Genomic DNA, 25405 nt, shown 5'->3' with positions numbered 1-25405 from the left:
CAGGGTACGAGTGATCTCAGCTGAAAGGTGTACAGGAGTCCTGAACCCCACTTGAGACAAAATAAGCCTACGGGCAAGCACTGCCTTGGAAAGTCCAATGCGCAGAAGTGCAGACTTTGTGTTTTCTTGGCGGTGGTGAACAGGTCTAACCAAAGTTCTTCCTAGTCATGGAAGAGACCTTGCACCACCTCCGGATAAAGACGCCATTAGTGATCCATGATGCATCAGCGACTGAATTTGTCTGCCCTGGAGTTTAGACATCCCAGCCAGGTGATGCACAACCAGAAAAATGTCCTCACATTCCAGCCATGGCCAGAGGTACGGAGCCTCCTGGCTCAGGGTCCACGAACTCACTCCACCCTACCCTTTGTTGCAGTACCACATGGTGGTGGTGTAGTCTATGAACACCTGAACCAGCCTTCCCTTGAAGAATGGGAATAAGGCTTTCAATGCCAAGCAAACCGCTCTCAACTCCAACAGGCTGATGTTGAGCCAAGACTCCATTAGAGCCCGGAGTCCTCTGAATTTCACCTCTCCCAGATGGCCACCCAAACCCAGAAACAACACACCTGCCACTACTGTGAGATTTGGGTGGGGAAGAGAGAGAGGGGGCTGTAGCTGACCCAATCACAGTTTGTTAGCCACAACTGCAGGTCTTTTGCAGTTCCCTCTGACATCTGGACCAAGTTGGAGAGGTGAGCATGCTTTACCAGCAGGATGCAGGAGGACAAAAGAACAAGCAGTTTCAGTCAGTCTTACTGAAATCCAGACAAGAGGTTGAAAAATCAGTATCTTGTCCTGAAAATACTGGACTCGCCACTCTGGGGGATAGGCATGGATTGCACTGTGCCCAGAATGGCTTAGATGAACGGGATCATCTGAGAGGGAGTAAGGTGCGACTCATGTTTATACTGAACCCCAGTGAATGCAGGAGGTCTGCTGTAGAGCTTAATTGAAGGTAGGGAGAGGCTCAGTGGGGGAGTTCCCAGGTTGAAGCACCTCTGTCAAGACAATGGTCTTGACCACCACCAATGGCTGCATAAGGTCGAAGATGTCAGCTGCCCATCACACCACCGTGGAAAGGAAGCCCAGAATTACAATGGGGTCGGCGGTGCCAGCAAAGACATCACTGGACCAGACTCCAGTGAAGGTTGTGGATTTGTGGTTGGAGCCGGTCCAGGTCCTGGAACGGATCCAAAGGGCCCACCTGGTTCCGAGGGTGAATATGCCGGCAGGAATCCAGTCAGTGCACCTTAATGAACCCATGGGGCCCAATGGTGCTTCAGAGGGGTTGACTCATCCAGAAATGAGGTACGTACTCTCATATTTTTCCTTCAATTTTGGGGGGTTTGTTCTAGCTCTGGGAAATTCTGGGAGGCAAGGAGCAGACCCAGACTCTTGTTGTGCAGTGGAAATGTGAGTAAGGTCTAGTTTTGTGGCTTTGTCTGGCACCTCACCCAATGACTTGGACTGGCACGGAGAAGAATGCTTCAACTTCTTGGTCTTCTTTTGCTTGTGGGACTTACCTGAAAAAGATTTTGACTCAACGTCAAATGACGGGAACGATTCTGAGAACGGGCCCCAGACCTTCCACGTGAATAGGACTTGCAGCGGTGAAGAGATGTTTGATGCAGAATGATCAGAAGCTTCAATGCACGCTCCCAGACCGCTTCGGGGTTCATCATAAGGCAATCAGGTCAGGCCTTGGAATGGTGGTCCAGCTCCAAGCACCACAAGCAAATGAGTTGGGGGTTTGTCACAGACATTTGCCTGTGCCAAGATTCACAGGCTTAAAACCCACAGGTTTCTTACAGACATCCCTAAGGCACACTGGGAGCAAGACTGTTTGAAAAATAAAAAAGGTAGTCATAAAGTGACTGAGTTAGCTCTTACAGATTTGAGCTGATGGAGCCGAAAAAAAAGAACGGATGTCATAATGCTGGGGTGGCACCTATGCTGGCACCTTCCACGTCACATCTGACAGGGTAGATGCAGAGCCGGTCAGCAGCACCTACCCGCATGCAGAGGTATTGCTCAACATTTTCAGGATCCAGTCTGACACCTGGGAAAGTAAGATAAGGAACCTGGGGCCAGATGTAGTAAAAAAAAAATCGATATAGCGAATCGGAAATTGCGAGTCACTGCGACTCGCAATTTCTGATTTGCTAAATCGTATGCAGAATGGTGTCTCAGACACCTTCTGCGAATCTCAATGGGGTCGCAAAGACCCACCTCATTAATATTAAGGAGGTAGGTGGCATTTTGCGACCCCATTGAGATTCCCTGCACTCACAGGAATGGTGGCCTGCTGGAGACAGCAGACCTCCATGTCTGTGACTGCTTTTTAAATAAAGCAGTTTTGGGGGCATGGCCGGGCCACGAAACATGATGGCCGCTTACAGAGTGCGAGCCGCGGCAATCCCGGGGGGGAGGGGTGACGGGGGGCGAGGATAGCCGGAAAACCCATTGCGCCCGGTGCCCTTCACACCCGCAACAGCGGTGACGTGGACTTGTGCCCTGGGACCCCGCAGGAGCGGGTCGGAGGGCAGGAAACTCGCGGCTCGCCCCCAGCCGAGAAGGCCTGGCAAGAGGGGCAGAGTCGCGTCTTCTAGAAGCTGGGGCCGGCGCGCCCGCGGTGGCTACGAGACAGTCTGGCGGGCCGCGGGAGCTGTGATGACCCGCGCCTGCCTGTCAACAGCATTCAAAAGCACCCGCGGACCTTCGGCCCCCAGCGGGGAGACACAATAAAGGGGCACGGACCCTCCGACGGCCGAGGAGGGAACAGGAGCTCAATCAGAGAGGCAGACTGTGCCTCTCAAACACAGGACGGAGCAGCCAACACGGCAGGAGTACATAATTGGCAGCAGAGGTAGGACTCCCCCCCCCCCCCCACCTCTCTTCTGATGCGAGGGACAGCAATACCCCTCCATTGGGACGCCATACCAAATACTCCCCCCCCCCACAAAGCAGCTATTATTAATAAAAGCAGGGGAGGCAGAGGGAGAGCGGAGTAATGGGGGGGGAGAGGAAGGGGAGCAGAGAGGAGTGGAGGAGGGACGAGGAGATGGAGAGGTGAAGAAGGTGAGCGACCGGAGGAGATGCAAAAAGTGAAGGGTGAACAGAGGGAGCCGGAGGAGCAGAGAGACAGGAGAGAGGGGAGGGGAGGAGAAGGGACGAGAAAATTCACCACATCCAGAGAGGGACAAACACCACATACCCTCCTCCCCATAGGACATGTCGGGGTAAGAAAGGGCCAGAGAACACCGGGAGGATGCCCCAAAAACAAAACAAAAAAAAGAGCCCAAAGTCAAGGTGGAATGACAATAAGAGAAAGACAAGGCCCCAGCCACGAAAAGATACACTGAAAAGAAATCTACGTCAGGGGCAAGTGATCCAAGCTGGAAGACTGGGGAGGGCCCCATCAGCACTTGCTCCTTCCCCCCATCCCCTCAGGTCACCTTGGCTCAAGTGTAGGAACCAACGCCCTCACCGCCACCCACATTGACCAGGGGGTAATTGGCAAGGACAGTTGAAGAGCCACCCATACCCCCGCCCAGATTAGCCAGATTAGACAGCCGGCAAAAGACTCTGAGAAAAGCAAGCCCACCCCTCCCCTCCCCCCCCCCCCCCCACTACCCACCGCAATCAACGCCAATTACAGAAGAGTCAGTCATGGCAGATAAAGGACATAGCTTTTCAACATTTAGGGCCACGGTAGGCTCTACATCGACCCCACGGCAGCAGAACTTTCCTTGTATACCCCCTTTTCCGCTGCCGAAGACAATGACAGTCCATCGCAACCCGCAATAATTGCTAGGGGGATACACTAAAGAGAACGGGGTAAAAGTAAAGTGGAGAACAATAAATAAACGGGCGCAGAAACAAGAGGGGGGAAAGAAATCAAGAAATCCAACATCAACAATCAAGAACAAAAAAAGGGAAGAGACAGAATAAATACGAGAATTGGCTGGTGCGGAAAATCTATACCCTTATCGGACCTTGCGGAGGGAAATCCGGGCCCTACGTGGACAGTCTCTGCAGACAGTTGAGGCGATGCCCGGTAACAAACCGAATCATAAATCCGCCAGCAAACCTGCACGACAGCTATTATTTTCAGAAGCGCTACATCACAAACGCCTAACCCCCACAACGACAAACCCTCAAACATCGCCACCTTCAAACGAGCCTACCACAATGTCTGATAAAGATCACTCCACAACTATGGACCGGATACTACAGGAGATCACCACTGTCAGCCGCCGCATAGAGGGGATGGACGCCTCTATAACTTCGCTAACACTAGAAACTAAATCCATGCAGTCTGACATAGCAGGCTTTCAATCTAGAGTGACAGGACTGGAGCAGCGCATGGGATCACTAGAGGCGCAGATCAATGTGTCTCAGGAGCGAGACCAAGATCTCCTCTACCTCAGGAGTAAACTAACGGACATGGAGGATAGGAGGCGGAGAGACAATATCCGCCTACTTGGGATCCCGGAAAATGAAGAAGGCGCGGATATGCAGGTTTTTCTGAGCTCCACTCTCCCAAAAATGACCTCAATGGACTTCGACCTGCCGCTAGAATTTCAACAGGCACACAGAATAGGCCCAAAAGGCTCCGACAACTCTTCAAGGCCCCGTCCAATCATCGCATGCTTGCTGCGGCATAATCAAACCCGTCAAATACTCCAAGTGGCGCACACCCATGGTCCTTTCTGAATAGATCAGCATGATATCTGAATAACTGCCGATTATTCCAAGGAGACCAATGATCGCAGAAAGGCTTTCCTAGCTCTACGACCCCGGCTTCGCCAACTAGAGATGAAATACGGCCTTTTTGACCCTGCAAGAATGTGGGTTACCAAAAATGGAGTATCCAAGGACTTTTACAATCCCGACGAATTGAGACTTTTCCTCAATTCTTTCCAATCTCAGCCTATGGACTCTACTAGCACAGACTGCTCGCATGGCATTGTAGGGGACAGTGAAGGTGCCGGAACCCTCCCTTGGGAAAGGTGAAGACTAATACGGCTTTATATGACACTGAAGCCAGGCAAAGAGATAGAGACATTGAGAGACTAGCCAGATCATATGATGACAGGGGTCAGGTCTTACACGCAGTAGTAAACCACACCCAACTATCGGAGAGAGACAAATCACGCTCTCCTTTAAAGCCAACGACTGGATCTTCTTGAGAAGACGACGCGATGCGGTGATATGAGGGACTATCGCTCGAAAGTCGAAAAACAACAGCTGCTGACCCCGAGGACGGATGAGTACCTCTCCAGATCATATACGTGTATCATTATTATAACTGTCTAAGATTGCTAGTATCGATGTTAAAACTAGGCGATTGAAAAGTCCATGTTCTCCATGATTAGATACGAGGCCTTATAATGTGAAACTACCAAGCAAATTGTTATTTGTTTTCAGGGAACGATAGGGGACACTCACCAAAACAGGGACCAGACTCCACCGTCTCCTTGAAAGCTAAGTAAGGGCCAAGACCCGACTCTACAACAATGTACCAGGGGTGTTAAATAACAAATAACAAACAACAATCAACTATTATAGAAAATGCTACGTGTTCCACACACTACAAAATATCTCATAGCAGCAAACAACAGGGTACACGGACCCATCCTAACAGATACCACATACGACTAACGCTGACACTAGAGCCAACTAAGCCCCATTATTACCCCAGGGGCCGGGATTAGACCACACAAAGATAAATTAACCTCAACCCTGGGACACACAACACGACACAACCTGAGGTATATTAACGCCCCCCATTACTTTACTATAATAAAATAAAAAATAAAAAATAGAACAAAATGATATAATATAATACAATACCACATAAAGCGAAACAATATGATATCCCACCCTACCACACCACACCATAAAATTACAATGTAAACTGTTAATTATCCCTCCCCCGAACGTCTGTACCCGCCCCCAGACTAATTATTGTTGTTACCCGTAACTCCCATCTAAAACAGAATGACCATGATGGTGGCACATACCAAGCTAGGAACCTGGCAATACATGAATATCCCTCTCCTGCCGGTATTATGATATAATAATACACTGCAAGAAATTCACAACGGGGTGAGAAACGTATTGCCCTCGCATAACCTGGGGCTCAACAGCACTCATTACCTATCCTATGATAAATAGCTTGACACCTAGTTCAATGGCTCATAATATGATAATGCGATAAGACACTAGGACGTATTGTGTTGATTGACTTAATAGGTTACAGAAATGTTGTAGTGCGTGAAGAAGTAGTGTTATAGTTGAAAAGAAATATTCAGGATGTATTATATTATATATTTGTACCTTTATGTACCTTCGCCTGTACTAGAATTGTATCGCCCTGTCTGCACCCTCCCTTGCCCTGACCTCCCTTAGCCTACCGATCCCTATCTTTTTATCTATCATGTTCTTACTTTACAATACTATCTTATGAGCCCATAACATACCCCACGTCACCACACACTATTAAGTATTAGGCATCACACCTTACGTACCACCCTACATCAACACCTCCCCCCCTTCTTTCTTTCTTTCTCCCCTGCTAACTCTCCTGGACGATCAGCAACACTTCACAATAGTATCGCCCAGGTACGATGGCTATCAACCACTCCTTACTTTTACCAGTACACACTTTAGTTATATAAATATTATAATTGCCATCAACCGTCGACGAATAGACCCGCCTCTCGAAACACAAACACAACCATGTACTTCCCACCCCTCCTTGCTATAGACATATCGACAGCTGCCTGTCTGTTATCTCCCCCCTCGTCCCCCTACCCCAGACAGAGATCGCTCCGACGGCACGTGAGCTCGGAGAGGAATTGGACCCGCCGTTTACAGACCTAACGAAGGAGGTTGGACTCCTAGCTCCCCCATCCCTTACCTCCTCCATCCCCCCCTCCCATTGCACGCTTTCTCGCTATACTCTTAATTTCAAACTCAGTATACACATCGATCCCCTCACTCCTCCCCTCTTTTCTTCTTTCTCCTTGTCTTCTTTTTCCTCCATATCCCCCCCTCCGGCTCTTGCCCTATCTATTCTGCTTTCTCTCCCTTCACCCCCTCCTTCCCTTTCTCTTCCTTTCCCAGAGGGCACCCTTGGCCTCCACAAGCTGCCACCCCCCCCCCAATAAAACACCGTACTATAACAAACGCAACTCCCACTCTAGCAACTGAGTCAGTACCCCCCCCATCCGACCCTACCCCCCTACCAGTGCTAATCCCAGCACGAGTGTGATTATTCACACCTATCCAAGATGTCGAGGAACGCCCCAGAAGCGACACGACCATTACGGATACTCTCCTGGAACCTACACAGCATGACGAGTCATGTTAAACGGAAAAAGATACTGTCCCATTTCCAATCCAAAAAAGCAGATATCGCTCTGATCCAAGAGACTCACCTTGACACTCTGGGATCCAGTAAACTTAAACGGGATTGGGTAGCCTTCAGCTGCTGCCCAGTGAATCAAGAATCCGGAAGCAGCGTGCCCCGCAAATGCGGAGTGGCGATACTAGTGCGTAAATCCCTTTTGATCACTATCATTAAAACCTGGAACGATACGGAAGGAAGGTATATATTTGCCAAACTAAAACTAGGGCATACATTTTTATGCGTGGGCTCCATCTACACACCAACCGGCCCAAAACACCCATCCCTCCTACAACTAAATCGTCTCCTGACAGAAATCGGAACTACTCAATATATAATCGGTGGAGACTGGAATATCGCCCAAGATGCCATAATGGACAGGACTGGCCCCATTGATGTAAGCAACAATAATGACAGGGCACTCTTGACGGACCTAACTACGGACGTCGGTCTAGTGGATTGCTGGAGAATACAACACCCGAAAGATAAGGAATATACTTTTCTATCCACTGTCCATGGCACCTAGTCGCGCCTGGACTATTTCTTGGTATCACACACTGTAATTCCTCATATGCAAGACACCTACATCCTAGACAGTGGCCTCTCAGATCACTCCCAAATATTAATCCTGATCCAGGTAGGACTATCCCCCCCCGGCCGAAAACCATGGCGCCTCGCTGTACGCAGATACCGCTCCCCCCAAGGGAAGGAACAATTAAGAGCCCACGTATCCACATACATGGGCGAGAATACAGGCAAAGTGTCCTCCAAAAGGATCCTATGGGCGGCGGCAAAAGCGACCCTGAGAGGGAACATGATGCGAGATGCAGCATTGGCCAATAAAGACAGAATAGCCCGCCAAACCACCTTAAAGACCACAATCCAGGACCTCACTAAACAATACACCGCCCAATCGCCCCCTAGGCTACGCCGCTCCCTAGAACAGGCCCGCATGGCACACAATGAACTCTATACATCTCAGGCGGAATACGCACTGCAAAAAGTGAGAGATCGCCATTACGAACAAGGAGAAAAGGCAGGACGTCTCCTAGCGGCACAGTTCCGACAAAGAGAGGCAGTTTCTGCCATCACAGCCGTAACATCTTCCTCAGGAGCAGTGCTGACTCGTCCGCAAGATATTGTAAATTAATTCGCCTAGTACTACCGACATCTGTACACTCCTGAAACAACGACCGATCAGACACAACTGGAGATATTCCTTAACGCGATTAACCTACCTTGTTTGTCGGAGGCAGGTAGGGCTCTCCTAGACGGCGGTATAAGCAAAGAAGAGATAACTCAAGTTATAACAAACCTCCCCTACCATAAATCTCCAGGAGAAGACGGATTCCCTGCAGAATTTTATAAATGGGCCGGGGAAGAGGCAAAGACCACAGTACATGAAGCACTGACTGAAGCATGTCAGGAAGGCTCCCTGGGCGCTCTATCCAACAAAGCCACAAATTGTCGTCCTGCCTAAGCCAGGGAGGGACCCCCTCCTCTGTGGCAGTTATCGCCCTATCTCCCTTCTGAACGGGGATGTTAAACTCCTAGCCAGTGTTTTAGCAGCACGCCTCCGCAAGGTGATACCATCATTGATTCACAATGCCCAAGTGGGGTTCGTACCGGGCCGCACCTCCAGAAATCACATGCGTACTCTTTGCCATACACTGCTAGAACCCCTGCAACTACCTGAAGAAGCCCTAGCCCTGTCCCTAGATGCGGAGAAAGCATTCGACTGCATCAAATGTTCCTATCTATTCACTACCATGAAGCATTTTGGCCTTGGGGAACAATTAATTTCCAAAGTACGTTTATTATATGACCATCCCACGGCACAGGTTAATTGTGGGGGGTTTTTGTCAGACCCATTCCCTATTGAAAGAGGCACGCGCCAGGGCTGCCCCCGTCACCACTCCCCTTTCTACTGGCCATGGAACCCCTAGCAGCCACCATACGTAACTCTCAACAGATAAAAGGGATTCATATAACCGGGGGCATATCCAAAATCTATCTCTATGCAGACGACATTTTGTTAACCCTGTCCGATTTGGAAACTTCCGTACCAGCACTAATCTCTACCATAGAGGACTTCGCATCCCTATCCAGATACCGGGTAAACTGGGATAAAAGCAAAGCGCTACCACTATCCCGCATAACAACAAGGGCAGTGATACATGGCCTCCCATTTAAATGGATCCCGACCAGTCTTAAATACCTAGGAACGTTTATTAACCGAGGCCTGGAACATATGGTCAGGGACAACCTAGACCCCCTTATATCTAAAATGAAACAAGACTTTGCCAAGTGGTCATTATTAGGCCTGTCCATGTGGGACAGGACACAGGCAGTCAGAATGGTCACCTTGCCACGTTTTACATATGTGCTAGGTATGCTCCCCCTACAGATACCCCTCTCCTCACTCCGTTTGATCGACGCATCCATAAGGACCTTCATATGGGGCTCCTTACGCCCAAGACTGAAACCTGCAATTAAACTGGCACGACGGCCCTACGGTGGATTAGGACTACCCTTGGTAGAACAATACTCACTAGCCTTACAACTCTCACAGCTCATATACACTCTTCAAGATATACCCGAACCATCGCAATGGGTGGCCACAGAGAAACTAATAAATGGACAGTACACGGAGATGGGAGGGATGTACGCTGACCATATTCCCTTAGCTAACCCCATCCTCAAGGCTACAAACACCGCGTGGCCCAGAGCCCATCGACTGTTAGGAGTAGACCCCTCCCTGCATACCCAGGCTCCCATAGCAGGGAACAAAAGCATAAAAATAGGAAGGAATATTCTTAGATAGCCCCAATGGCTCGAGGCAGGTATCCACAATATATCTCACATTATAGATGGAAATAGCTTTCGCACCTTCGCCTCTCTCCAGGAAGAGTTCGGTATCCACAGCAACCAGGAGTGGCGATATCTACAACTTAAACATTGTATGCGTAGAACATTAGGATCCCCCCGTGGACGCTTAAAACCTCACCCATCGTCACCTATCTTCAGAAATGGGGCCGACACAGAGGCGTCATGGCTGGCCTCTATGCCGAATTAACAAACCACCTCTATTCGCAGCCTCTTCTCGAACGATTAAAATGGCAGGACAAACTTGAGATAACCTATACGGACGAAGAATGACCAGACATACTAGAAGCCCTCGACAGGGGAGTACGCAAGGCACGCCTGAAATTTTGCCTATTCAAAATCCTTCAAGACTGGTACTGGAACCCCGCTAAACTTCTTGAGGCAGGCTTGATACTGCACGCAAACTGCTGGAGATGCACAGAACCCTATTGTGATCAACTCCACATCCTATGCCATTGTCTGACGATACAGCCCCTATGGGACGCGATACGCCTTGCCCTATTGGACTTCATACAGATACCAAATCCGACCCCGCCATCACTTATTCTTTTACGCGCTACTCATCCGTACCCCTCCTTATCACAAGCCCATAAACGATTACTCCATCCGGCACTCGCCACGGCCAAAATATGCATACTCCGGCATTGGAGATCCAGTATTGCCCCCACACTGACAGAATGGATGACGGCCATGTATCAAACTGCCACCCATGAGCGTTTGATTTATAACCTACAGGACCAAGCAGAGCTATTTGCGGAAGTTTGGCGCCCATTCCTGACGAGACCATGAAGCAGCTGGTGGATGGCCAATGATCAATGACCAATAGCCAAGGAACATCAACTGCCCTCTTAGAACCTATCTTTTTTTTTCTGATCTCCTCTTGTTCCCTCTCTATCTCTCCAGTTATTTTTTCTTCCCTTTTTTCTCTCTTTATCACCTCCTAGATCCCTCACCTTGACATACGCTTGGGACCTTGGACTAACCAACCTGATACCGCACATTGCCCTCTAACACAATTAGCGATTGAGAAACTAACACATATAAGAAGAACTCATTCTTTAATTGACCTCATCATATCTAGCATGCACACTACCTACCTCTAGGTAGTAACTCATTACGGACGGGGAACTACAGAACAATCTACCCCTCGGTCCGGCCAGGCTAGCTTCAGGACTCAAGGTCTCCCTATTTATCCCCAGTCTCTCCATCTAACAACCCTCCCGCCCGACTTTCTTTCTCTATCCCTCATCTCACAAGACATCCCCATCTCTCCCTTATTCCAAGATCAACCCTCCACCCTATCCTTGTTCCTTTTTTATTTATTTTTTATTCTTACCCACCCCCCACCTGCTTTCTCCTAAAAAATGTGGGTACAAATTTCAACTATACAATTAGGAATATTTATTTGGCTGACTGTATGAGCTCATATGTCCATTATGGAAATAATTGTGGTAAAATAAAAAAATGCTTTGGAAGCTGAAAGTTTATTTGTATACAGTATGTACCGCCTTATATTCTTAATAAAACATTTCAACTATTAAAAAAAAAGCAGTTTTCTTTTTTTGTATTGCAGCCCGTTTTCCTTAAAAGGAAAACAAGTTGCAATACAAAAAAATAACGAAACCATTTGGTTTCGTTTTTTCAGAGTAGGCAGTGGTCCACTGGACCACTGCCTGCACTGAAAAAACATTAATAGCGACATTCAGAAAGGGGAAGGGGTCCCATGGGGAGCCCTTCCCTTTTGTCACAATGGGTTACCACCAGTGTGACACTGGTGGTAACTGCGAATTGCTTTGCGACCGCGTTCGCGGTCACAAAGCAATTCTGCATTGCGGTGCAAGTCGCAAATAGGAAGGGACCACCCCTTCCTATTTGTGAGTCACATTCCCATTTTGCGAGTCGGTACCAACTAGCAAAATGGGAATGTGCATCGCGATGCAGGTTTTACATGGCGCAAACTGCGATTTTCGCAGTTTGCGCTATGCAAAACGTGTTCTACATCTGGCCCCTGGTTATCAGGTATGTGCCCCTTCTATTGGGGACCTCAGATACATTTGGTTGTAACAGAAAACAGGAATGGATTGACTTTCATAAAGTTACAATATCTGTCTGTTTGGAACAGAGTCATCTGCCATACCACAAAATCTGTCCCAAGTGGGTGTTGACAGGGGCCATGAGCCAAGTTGCTGATACTTTCCTTCTCCATTACAGACCGCACATTTGATTCATAAGCAATTTACATAAAAGGCCACAGTGGTTGTCTCAAGATAAACACAATGACATTCCTAAGCAGGACCAGAGGTCTTTTAAGAGCATAAAAGTAGTGTGTGATAGCCATCAAATAAAGCAGCACAGAACGTTTCACAGGTGTGTGCATTCAGTGAAGCCCTTTGGAACTATAGTAGATAGACACAATCCTTGGATGCTTCTTTTCTATTTTCATTCTCTTCAGAGGAACTTAATTTGCCACATTCTTTCGAACCATAATTACACCTTAGAAAACGGCTAGGTGGCGCTGACTTAAATGCTGCCACTTAGTAAGATATTGAAGTCCTTTCTCGAAACACAAGTCCCTAAGCCATACTCCATCAGTCAATTTTTTGGAAATAGTTGTTGAAAGACCTGAGCGAGGAAGCGGCCTCTCGGGGCAAACAACTGGGCAAGCAGCTTACCTTCCAAATTAAACTTCTATTGTGGTAGCACTTAATCAAAACACCACACAACTTCTCATATGTGTGTGTCATCAGAAAGACTACCTTTAGTATGGCACCACAGCACTGTGGTAGATGCAGTCCTTGCATTTTTTTTTCAATTTACATTTAGGAGTAAAACAATGACCATATTCGAGATTGTATAATCATTTGTGTTTCTGTTCTTGAAACAAGTGGCTTGCGGGGCCAATGATAAGCAGAGAGCAGTTGCTTTCTTGCTTACAATTATATGGGGCCTTAATGAAGGCAGTCTTACTGAAACCACGCACCAGGGAAATCACAAATACTGCATTGTCAGCTGGGTTAATGTGATAAGCAAATAATTATGACCCTTTATAAAACAAAGAAAACGAGGCACAAGTTAGATTCAACAATCACCTACTCCCCCCGGCCCACATAATTCATAAGGAAAATACTTACTTGCTGTTTTCGGTCCTTGTAACCTCGCACAAAGGACTGAATTATTATTGCATTTTTTAACCTTCGTCTTTCCTCCTGAAAAAGAAATGCGGCAAAATACTTAAAATGAGTAATAAAGAATTACTTTAATTTGAGCGAACAGCTGGCACTTCAATTTGCATACATAATGATCATAGTAAGATGTTTTCTACAAATCACAAAATGAAATCAAGTGCACTACCCAGAAGAGGAAAATCTTAGCAGCAAACAACGGATGAAAGCTTCATAGCTCAAAATTAAAAAACAAGGCGACAAAGTACAATGCCTTAATTAATATATTTGGGACCAAACAACCGTAGTGTACTCTGTATATGGAGTAAGCCGCCTCCATCCCGTTGGGAATCAAACAGTTCAACTACTACAGAAAATGAAGGAGAGGGGAGATGCCGGCGCGCTTTTATAAGGTTTTGAAACACTGAGGTGATGTGCAAAATCCTCATATGCATTAATTTCTAAATATTTAATTCTTTACAATATATTAATCCCTAAAATCTTTTACAAATAAATTACATAAGAAAAACCCAACACTGGCAAAATAACTGCTTGCATGTTACTCAAACCCACTTGGTTCTGGCTCTGAATTTGTGGGTAACACTAAAAATAGCAAATGAGAAAAGAACAGATCATTGGTTAGATAACATGAAAAATATCCCTTTCGATATATGGTTTAGTAGAGTTGTCTACCCCCTGCAATAGGTTAGTGTTGATAAGCATGTGTGTGGGAATTTCCTTTTTTAGATTTAATAGACTGTATCTGTGTTTGGTGTCATATTGTAAGATGCCTAATCATAGAGATCTCAGAATGCTCACAGGAGTCTATCAATTGGTTGTAGTTGCTACTTTGATGTCGTGCTCTGCTGATCCCCCGCGTTCGAGACTACAGCCTTTAATGTGCATAAAGTGTCAAAACAAAGAATGCATAAGGAGTGGTCAGACTTTATAACTTAGAATACACCTTGCACAACCAAAAACTTCATTAGAATAGCAGCAAAGTAGGTATGTCGAGTACATCCAAAGTTAGTGATGAAAAAACAAGGTTATGTATCACCGCAATGTATCTGTATTTACTCTATTTTCAATGTTTTGGATGAATATACTGTGTGGTGATTAGGTCGGTGTGTGTCATGAATCCTCTACTGGTGGCTGTTTTCCTTATTTCAAGAGACTTCGGATGTTAGAATTCGCTAGTAATTAAGAATAAATATAGACCAATACATGGATGTTACAGTCTCCCCTGTACACAAGGACACTGTAAATCAATGAAACGCTTTGTAAGCATGTGTTCCTGCTTTGGGTAGCATAGTTGGCAAAAAAAAGACAATGGACTGGATAGCGGCCCAAAATCATTAACAGTGGATGCGATTAATTCATCCATCACTTTTTTTTTTCCATTGGGCCTTGTCCAGTGACATTGGTGTGGCTGTCTGGATGTCAAGTTTTGCCATTTTGTGTTTAGCCTTGCGGTGAACAAATCTGATGGCTTTCCCCAACATTGCAAGTAATGCTTTAATACATGCAAGTTTATTTCCCATGTGCCAGTCTGTTGATGATTCCTGTGGAGGAGATCTGGAAAGTTGTTGTGTTATACTGTTCCTACGAATCAAGTAGGACTGCACATTTGGTCAGCAAGGACTTCAGAATATAGGGACTTTACATACATACCAACAGTACAAGCTGACCAGATTCCTAGGTAGCTCACAGTGACCCATCTGAACCCTTAACCTTACCAGGGTACTAGACAGTATTAGCAACCTCAAACATGACCACTCTAACTTTCAAGGAAGTCGAGGAAACAAATCTACCCTTTTGTTATCACTCAGTTTACCCACGTGTCTTTTCAAACATGTATTCTCACATTTTCATTCTTGTATAACAAGTTTGAGCTGTGATTATTAGGCAAATGAAACAAAGCATTGTATCCAGTATTATAAAAAATGGTTAAAAAGATAAAGTGTTCACCCATGATAACGTTACTGTGTTGGTATACTCCTCCCTGTAACTACCTACACGATCGAGAGGATAAGGTGTATCAGGAAGCCAGTCTGGTGTAGTACAGGCTATCGTCCTTTTGCAGGATCAAGATCAGAGTCAGCAGGGCTGCACCTCGGCCACAGTGCACCGTGTTCCAGGATAACCTAGAAGAAGTGCTCCTCTGCGGAATGTAGCAAAGAGGCAGTTTTTATAATACAAGCACCGCTAATGTCGCACTGTGCCAGATGTGCAGACCAGATGCGACGATATGTCTGCAAATGAGGAGATGCCTCCATGGACAATCATAATACTAGGGTATCATGTTATGTAAGGCAAGCCTTGGACGAGTGTACAGACTGGATGGCATGCATGTATACTGATTTCTCAGTACCTTATCGCATGAGCAAAAAGCCAAATAAAGAATCACCATCAAAAGGAAGGCTCAGTTAAAAAGTTCAATTTAAAATGGAGGCTCTAAGAGGGCAATGCCATGCTTTAACACAGTTGTATACCCAAGGCAGATCTTCCATAAAGAGTGGCACTTGATAAGAAATTTCTCAGCTATAGATTTATTCTGCAATCTTGAATAGCTGTATTGAGCAGGAGTGTGGAATTCCTATAGCCCTACGCCCAGGACAAATTGTTTGTGGCAAGGACAATATGTTTTCATGTTTATTTTGTCCTTGGGACAAGTATACCCAACCCCCTGCAGCTCAGACTGTTTGGCTGCCAGTTTAAAGTACCACATTATGGAGCAGGGAAGGAAATGCTGTCTGCAGTTGAGGTAATTTTAGATCCAAATGTTAATGCTATTTTATATTTATGGTTCAATAATGCAAACCCTTTAGTATTAGGGTGAGTGCTCTAAATAAATGTTGTAAGCTCGGACTGCACTATTGACAGTGGTTCCAGTAAAAAAAAAAAAAAAAGAAAGTGTACACAAATTTGCACAGTATACCAATATGTGGCTATGTAAAATGCTCCCAGAATGCTCTCTGAATAGATGCAAATTTGCAGAACCTGGAAAGTAAGATTGAAGATTCTTTGCTTTCAAAATACCATGTTCACAAAAAATGTAATTAGGACTTTTTTTTTTTGCTAAACGACTGTGAAATTTTAGCTAAAATTTATTTGAAGCATCATTTAGTAAAATGTGTTGATGAATCTAGTATTTTCCAAAAATATTCATAATGGAAAAACAGTGTAACTAGTCTCAATAAGATTATGGGAAACATAAAAATAAACAAGCATTAGCGAAGCCAATAGGTCTGACATTGGTGGTCAGTCATTTGGTTTTGTCAAAGCGTGTCTTGTTTTGACCTGGCTTTTGTACAACTTTATTGTTGTCGGAGCTGCCAGGCCCTCACCAACGGAACAAACAAAGGCAAAAAGCAAAAAAAAATATTTTGGTCTCAAAAAGCACAAATTGCCACAGTAGTTCCTGGCACTGAACAAAACTACTTTATGTGATGATATGCTCCTTTTAAAAGAGCAGCATGCTGTCACTCACACTGAAGTCAGCAGATAGATAGAAACATGGAAATCGTTTTAATTTAAAAAAAGGTCTTGGTTAACACCATACCTAATTAGGGGCCAAATTCTTAAATCTTAAAAGTGCACCAACGGGTATATGTCTTTGTATTAGTGCAGATTTTCATATTTCATCAATTCACAAGAATTTACAGAAGTAGACCAGGATATTTTACTTCCAGAAACTATTTGTGAACTGTATTTTAGCATGAGCAAATATGCATGTGTAGTAGGTTCACTTTCCCTCCAACCACTTTTTCCGCAGCCCTGGAAGAAGTTTTACTTCTGCTTGTCAGGAGTAGATTTCCAACCTTTCTCAGTATAGGAAAAAATTAGAGAAGAGTTGGCGAAAACCCTTAAAAGATGCAAGTTATTAGGTTTGCACAGACTCAAAATTGCATTCCAACACTGAAACTATTGCTTACTGCTACCTCCAGCCCCAGTATGTAGATCTGCAAAAAGGTGGCATAATAAGGAAATCGCTAGTACTCAAGCCCTACTGTAGTATCAACCCTGGCATAATCAGAGAGGCTATTACCCGAACTCTTCTGTAATGAGATTGCTGCCATAATTTGTACCCGCACTACATGGGACAAAGTGCGAGTAGATTTTCTTCTTTAATTTTTTTTTTTTTTTTTTTTTTACAGGAGAAGTAGATTTATGAAGCAACCTGTCCCATGGACAAGTAGATATTTTATTCAATTCCACACCCCTGCTAGAGTACACCCCTGTGTCTCTGTATATAGCAGTGATATTGTCTGCACAAACATTACTGAAATAATATTTTTAATTGAAAGGGTCTGAGATCTAACAATATTGCCATGAGGTCTAATACACTAATGTGCAGGGAATGCTATTGTGGGGACCACTGACCTTGCATTCTGAGCTTACACATGTAAGCTTCCCAATCTGTATGGATGGTCACTTGTGGTAGAGGATGCAGCGTCTGGTAAAGTGGAAGCAGCCTGAAATGCCACCACTCTCTCTGAAGAGAAGAAGGCTTTGCCTGTAACTAACTAGAGTGTTGTTCGGAGGAATGTTTGTGATTGGAGGAAACAATTAGATTGTTTTGCACAGACTGTGAATATTAATTGATAAGTTTAATACTTTGTTTAGTGCAGGCAAAGCAGTGCGCACGGCTGGTCCCCTTTATTAGTCAACAGACCAAGTACGGAAAGAAAAGAATGTGACTGTGCCTCAAATGTGTTGACACTACAGCTAGGCATTTGGTGTTGTGATTTTAAAGGGCATGACTTTAAACTGATAGTGAACTGAAGATTTAGCAGGATATGCAGATATGCATCCTTGAGATTAAATTTAGCCATTCGATTTTTTACGCCAAGTTGTGGGATGATATTGCGCAGTGTTGTCATCTCAAAATGATGTGACGTAATTCAGCAGTTCAACGCTGCCTGCAGAGTTCCACTTATCGAAGGTATGTAGGGATACCCACATATCTGCCTTGCAGATCTCTGCTATGGGAACACCCCTGGAAAGGGCAGAAGTGGTGGATTTGGCTCTGGTGGAATGTGCTCTGCTACCTTCGGGAGGATCCTTCTTGGTTAAGGTGTAGCACGTTTTAATGCAAGGTATGATCCACCTTGAAAGGGTCCTGCTCTGCATCGCAGTACCCAACAAAAACTGGTCATCCAGTCGTATATCCTTGGTGCTGTCCAAGTAGTAGTTGACCACCCGCCTGGGATCCAACCTATGCAACCGCTCCTCTTCCTTAGTGAGATGTGCTGAGATTGTGATGAACTGACCCAAGTGAAAGGGAATCACCACTTTTGTCAAGAAAGCAGTCTTGGATCACAATAGCAACTTCTCAGGCAATAAGGAAGTAAAGGGTGAGCGAGAAGTAAGAGCCTGAAACTCACTCGCCGTATGGCTGAAGTGATAGCCACCAAAAACACAGTTCTGATAGTCAACATTCTTAAGGGACAGTTATGCAACGGCTCAAAGGGAGTCCATATAATCAAAGTCAAAATCAAATTAAGGTCCCACTGGAGCACAACAAATTGTGTTTGCAGAGCCAGATCTATCAACACCTTCAGAAAGAGCATACCATGGGGGTGTTCCCACCTCAGAGACCTACACTAGCTCCCCAGTCAACAAGTGCATCACATACAAACTCCTGATCCACACCTACAAGGCACTACATAACATAGGACCTGCCTTGCGTTCTTCGTACCCAACAGACAACTTCCTTCTTCCCAGCTCGCCCTCTCAGCCGTTCCAAAGATCTGGAAAAGCACAGCAGAAGGAAGATCCTTCTCCTATCTCGCAGCCCGGACATGGAGCACACTACCTCTCAGACTCCGGCAGACCACATATCTAAAGCAGTTCAGGAAAGACCTCAAGACCTGGCTCTTCGACTGAGCAGCACACCCGCAAACAGTGCCTTGAGACCCTATGGGTGATTAGCTGTGGTTTAGAAATCACTGATTGATTGATTGATTTGAAAGGGATGGATATTCTGGCAGACAGAGGGATGCTGACAACACAGCCAAATATCCCGTGACAGTAACAGCAGCACAACCTTTCTGGGCAAGGGAAAGCACATTTTGCAAGACCTGTGACAATTTGGCATGCAAGAAGTGAACATTGTCGTTTGCACAAAAAAAAAACAAATTTGCTCCATCACCTAGAGTAAGCTGATTTGGTGGAGGGGCAAAATGCTGACAAGATGACAACCTCAAGAGGCAGCTGAAAAGACCTTAATTTTCCCTGGACAATCTCCAAGCTGGTAGGCATGTAGGTGGAGGCCTCAGATTGGGGAGGCAGAACCATTCTCCTTGACCTGGAGAGAAGGTCCAGTGTGAATGCCAGTTTCAGAAGGGGGCATGTGGAGAATGGCCGCATACCAGACCCTCCTCAGTCAATCCAGGGCAATGAGAATGACTTGGGCTCTGTCTTGGCAGATCTTCCTTAGAACCAGAAGAACCAAGAATATGAGGGATATGCCTAATGCAGCTGAAAGTACCATCTCAACTGGAACATGTTCTCCAAGGCTCTTCTCAATGGATACTGGAGGATGCTAAACTGTTGATAATAAGTATTTTCTGAAGAGGGCAACAAGTCCATCTGTGGAGTGCTTCAATGGCTTCCACTGTTCTGGACTTTCTCCAGCAGAAGACACCACTCGTGGTTGGCAACATAACACCAGCTCAGGTTTCCATCATGACATTCAGAGAACCCTGCTAGGTAATGGCAGTAAGCCAGATGCCTTGGTGGTGCCTCACAATCACATTTTCAATGATTCCAGGCAATTAAGGTGGGACCCTACTTCTCCTTTCTTACAAACATACCACATCACAATCAAGTTTCCCAGTAAGATCTGGACCAATCTTGGATTGAGGGGTGAAAGGCTATGAAAGTGATCTGAATCTTTAGCAGTTCCAAAAGGGTAATGCTCTTTGGAAGACCAGAGGCCTTTAATCTCCAGATTTTCCAGGTGAGCAACCCATCCTAAAGTGGAGGGATCAGTCACTACTGTAGCCACAGTTGGACTAGGATTAAAGGAACACCCTACCCTACAACATCACACCGCCAGCTCAGGCTGACCTTGTTTCCGCACCAAACAACTTCTGCTGCAGCTCTGGAGGAGACCACAATGAAATATGCCAGATCCCCAGTACTGTAGCCACTGACTGCAGAGAAACCACTGCAGGGCCCTCATGTGCCGTTGTATGTGCGTGACTAGGAGAATGCAGGAAGCCAACAGATCTAGGAATCTAAGAGCCTTCAGGACTGGAATTTAGGCACCTTGCTGAAAGAAGGAAACCATTTCTTGGATATCAGGAATACTCTTAGGTGGAGGGAAGGAGCAGAGAAGAGAAGGGTGGTGGCCAGTCCCAACCCTATGAGCTAGAATCGTTGGGAAGGCCAGAGATGATTTGAGCCTGTTGACTGTGAGCCTATGTCAAAAAGTAAGGATGCAGTCGACTGCACATGACGCAACACCACCTCTGGTGAGCCGGTTTGATTAGCCAATCGCCAAAACACAGGAAGACTGGGCTGCCCAAACTTGTGAAATGGGGCGTAACCAACATCATCACCTTCGTGAAGCTGCTGAGGAGCCAAAGGATAGTAGTGCAAACTAGTAGTGCGTAGAACCTATCACAAGTACTTCCAGTGTGACTGCAGGATAGTGACGTGTAAGTATGCATCCTGGAGGTCGAGTGACAGCATCCAGTCTCCAAGTCCCAACACCAATAATATTTGAGGTAGAGTCAGAATCATGAACATCTCCTTTTTGAAGAAGCTCAATTAAGCATGTTCTAGGATTGGGAGTAAACTGCTGTCATTACTGGGCACCAGGAAGTAACTTTTGTAACATTCCTTGCCCTTTCCCTCACACAGACCAACGTCACTCCTTTCCGCAGGAGAGCCGACACCTCTCGCTGAGGTATGGCTAGGTGGCCTTGAGTGGGGTATTGGGCTGAAGAAATGGAAATGTTTCACTCTTTTCTAAGGTAATGGCTTTCCAGCCCGGGAAACAGCAGGACATCTGCCCCCTGCAGGCTCTGAGTGACGTAGGGGAGGAGACTATGTCTGCTTGCCTGGTGTTGAAGAGAAGGAAGAGGAGGGTTGCTGGGAGAATCCATGGCTCTTTCTTCTGGTTCTGCGTCCATACTGCCTGACCAACAGGTTAAGTTGCTGCTGGTTCCGAGGCTGGTATTAAGTTCTGAGGCAAAAGTAGACTCCACAAAAAGAGAAGCCACGAAAAACACTTAAATTGGCAATGTCTCAAAAGTGTTCCCAAGGAACAGGCGGTTTAGCCTTTCCTGCTTTGAACCTCTCCAACATAGTCAGACAGTTCTGTGAACAAGTGAGCTCAGTCAAATGGCAGGTCCATCAAATTTGCCTGGAAGTCAGGGGAGAAGTCTGATGTACTGAGCCATGCATGTCTCCAGATGGAGATTGAGGTGCCCATAGCCTAGGCTACTGAGTCAACTGTGTCCAATCTTGATATAATAACATGGTGAGAGGCATTCTGTCTGTACTGGATCACCACCTGGAAACAGCCTCTCATTTCTTCTGGCACATAAGCCACTACCCATCTGAGCCATATCACATAGGGCCTAGGTGAACCATGCAAAAAGAAAAGTGGTGTGGATGGACTTCAGTCATACTTCCTGCTGAGAAAGTTTTGTTTCCCCGGGCCTCCAAGCGTTTTGATTCTCCATCTGAGGAGACTGCTGAGGAGACTGCTGAGGAGTCTCCACTGATTGTCCTGATGCACAGGATGCCTTAATGATGAAGTTTTCAGGTGAAGTGTGGGCTGACAGGAAGGGTGGGTGACCTGGAGCAGGGCAATAGCGGAGTGCTACAAGCCTGTTGACTGCAGGGGTGGAAGTTGGCTTTTCCCACACTGCCAGGACCGGGTGCAAAAGTTCATCATTGAAGGGGTTCCGAAGTCTGTGCTACTGGTCTGGTAAGAGGACTTCCATGATGACATTAATTTTGACCTCCACTAGTGGCAGTTGTAGATACAACATATTAGAAGCCTTTTTCATTACTGTATGGAATGACACCACTGATAGCATTGGTGGTAATTCTTTCTTCCCCCCGAAGAGTGCGAGGAAGGCAAACTTGAATATGTCCTTGACCATCACAAATTATGCCGCTTTTATCTTGCCCTGGCCATTAAAGGTTTCACTCTCCACTCTTTGATGGCTTTCGGGTGCGTGTTCCAGCATGAGTCGATGGGAAGGGAGTCGTGGTTGAAGGTGTTATAAACTCAAGATGTGCTCTCGTAGTAGCCCATTGATCGATCGATTCTGGTCTAAACTACTGAAATTTGATATAGCATGAGGAGAAGAATTTGAAAGGTGTGTTCCCAATAGCCTTCCTCTATACAAGTTATTCTCATAAGACCTCACCAAGTTGGATCTGAAGTGCTAGCAACAGTTTTCATAGATGTCTTCTAACTCCATGCCCTTAGTGTCTTGATAAACCAAAACCCCGACGTCAAACTATCTATAGCTGTAACACAACTGCTGAAACACATTAGAACCAGATGGTGGAAAAAAGGAAACCTGAAAAGGAGTCTGTGTTATGTTACACTCTGGGGATGGCAGGAACGTATGAAGAAGAACAACACTTCCCTTTCAACAACTACAACATTAGTGATAATTCTAGCTCTTTCGATAAAATCTATCTTGCTTACACAACAGTTTAATTTCCTCACCATGTGTTCAGTATAGGGAAAGATGCGGAAGACATTGTAACGCAAAGGGTTAATTAGCTTGAGCAGTGTAGATGAGTGTAATGCCTGTTGAAACCCCCTCCCAAACATCGTGGAAAAGTTCATGATATTATTTTCAAGCTTGTTTGTGAAGACTCCGTCTCAACCTTGAGAACGAGAGTACAGGGAGAAGATGGAATGAAAACAAAGGCTGGAGAAGGGCAGAGCAGCCAAGTACTGATAACATAGCTAGAAAATGCCAGAATGAGATAGAATCCAAGCTTCGAGTTATTTAGGCACTGAAGTGTGGGTGAGGGATTTGGAAGCTAGCAGATGGAACTGTGGAAGCTGCCATGGCCCAGCGCTGCCTCCCGGTTTGCTTGTGGTGCTTGAGGGGGAGAGAGGTCCAAGCAGGCGGTAGAGGGCTTCCCAGCATGTGGACTAAGTTAAGTTTCCACACAGGGATGAAAGGCCTTTGTTTCTCTGATCTATTATTATGACTGATTATTTATGCTTGCACTGTGTTTATAACCTGAAGTATTCAGCTTGTTTATATTTTGCTTTCTAAACCTCTTAGTGTGAACTGCTACAATAACTGAAACATGCATTTTGGCGTGCAGTAAATCAAAGCTTATCTGAAATATTCAGTTTGTTTATATTTTGCCTCCTGAACATCGTAGTGAGAGCCTGCTGCAGTAATTGAAACATGCATTTTGTGTGTGCAGTAAATCAAAGCTTATCTGAAGTATTCAACTCATTTATATTCTGCTTCCTGAATATCGTAGTGCGATGCATTTTAGTATACAGTTAATAAATTCTTTGCTTATATATATAAATAGATGCTTTTCATTGCTATTCTTACTCTACTATTGTTAATGTGCTACTACATTTTACCTGCAATTCTAGTAAAGCTAAATTGTATTTATAATTGGCGTGTGGTCCTTCATTGAGCGTCCTTATTGACTTATACCGAACAGGAGTCAACCAGTCACCTGGATAAGACACCATGTAAATTAAAAGTTATATAACTCCATACATCCCTTGGGCTCACACCATTGAGTTCTCAGTTATCCTAAAATAACATGCCCTCTTATCTACAAACCGGCTCACCTGTCCAAACACCAGATCTGTGCCAAGTCATGCGGTTCATTTGATTACTTCTACACCTGAAGTTAAACTTTATCAGTCATTTCACTACAGGGAGAATAGCCTGAATGGCAAGTGTGGTTTAGACAAAAGAAGACCTGTACCAGTGTCATAAATAAAGAATTATATCAAATGCTAATTATCAGGGAGAGTAATTTAGACAAAAGATAGCATTCTTGGCTAACTGATGGGTGCTAAAGTTACCCAACTTGACCACTGTCATAGAAAACAATATTCGCCTTACATATCGTATTTGGAAATCATTGTCAGACCATGATTGTTTTCAAAATGAATGAACTGGTGCCATTAGCTGAATGATGGCCTCTTAGAAACTTCTTCATTGGTTACAAGGTAATCAGAACTTGATGGTTGAAAGCGATACTGCCTGACACCAAAGGTTAACTTTAAAGAGCTGCATTAAGTTTATATCCTTAACTAGGTCTCACAATTTCAGCTGTGTAAAAAAAAAACCACAGTAAATATAGTACAATCTAAAACTTCGTGACCCGGTATGTCAGCAATTGTGTACTACTTATGACTTTACTGTTAAGCAAAGCATGATAAGTAGAAGATCTGGAGTTCCAATCAAGCAACAAAGCTCTGTAACAAACTGGCATTTAAGATGCACATACAGACAATACAAAAGCATTTTTTAAAAGCAATTAACACTATTAGGTTCTTTGTTTCGTCAACTTGACATTGTCTTATCACAAAGATACACCAATAAGGGTTTGGTGCTATATAACCATCCAAGATGTAGACTAAAATAATGAATAGATTATAAACCGCACACTAATTTGCTTTAGAACCACTGTAACAGCTAATACAATGACGCATCATTAGTCACCATTTTGTTTTCATATTGTGCCCATGATATACACAGCCGTGCTCTACCTTCTTGGTTCAGACATATTCAGCTTCATCCCATGTTTGTCACTTCTAAACAGCGATTCATAAATGACTATCTTAGCATATGGTAGTTTACCTTTCATGTATCTTTTTAAAGGTTCTATATTGTTCTCCTCATGAGAAAGCTGCAAACCTGCTAATCTACGTTTTGGTTTCTGTGACACGTAACCTCATTTGAAGTAATAA

General features: G+C 45.1%; 1 protein-coding gene across 3 annotated transcripts in view; it reads right to left on the bottom strand.

The window, feature by feature from the left end:
* Positions 1-25405, bottom strand: part of UBE3C (ubiquitin protein ligase E3C) — an 885810-nt gene that overhangs the window by 779891 nt on the left and 80514 nt on the right. For all 3 annotated transcript variants that reach the window (XM_069211153.1, XM_069211154.1, XM_069211155.1), the window contains exon 5: positions 13435-13509. In XM_069211153.1, coding sequence (XP_069067254.1) covers positions 13435-13509 — 75 coding nt within the window. The remainder of the gene's footprint in view (positions 1-13434; positions 13510-25405) is intronic.

The sequence above is a fragment of the Pleurodeles waltl genome, chromosome 10 (assembly GCF_031143425.1).
Source record: "Pleurodeles waltl isolate 20211129_DDA chromosome 10, aPleWal1.hap1.20221129, whole genome shotgun sequence".
Classification (NCBI taxonomy): Eukaryota; Metazoa; Chordata; class Amphibia; order Caudata; family Salamandridae; genus Pleurodeles; species Pleurodeles waltl.
This window is presented reverse-complemented; position numbering and strand designations above follow the sequence as displayed.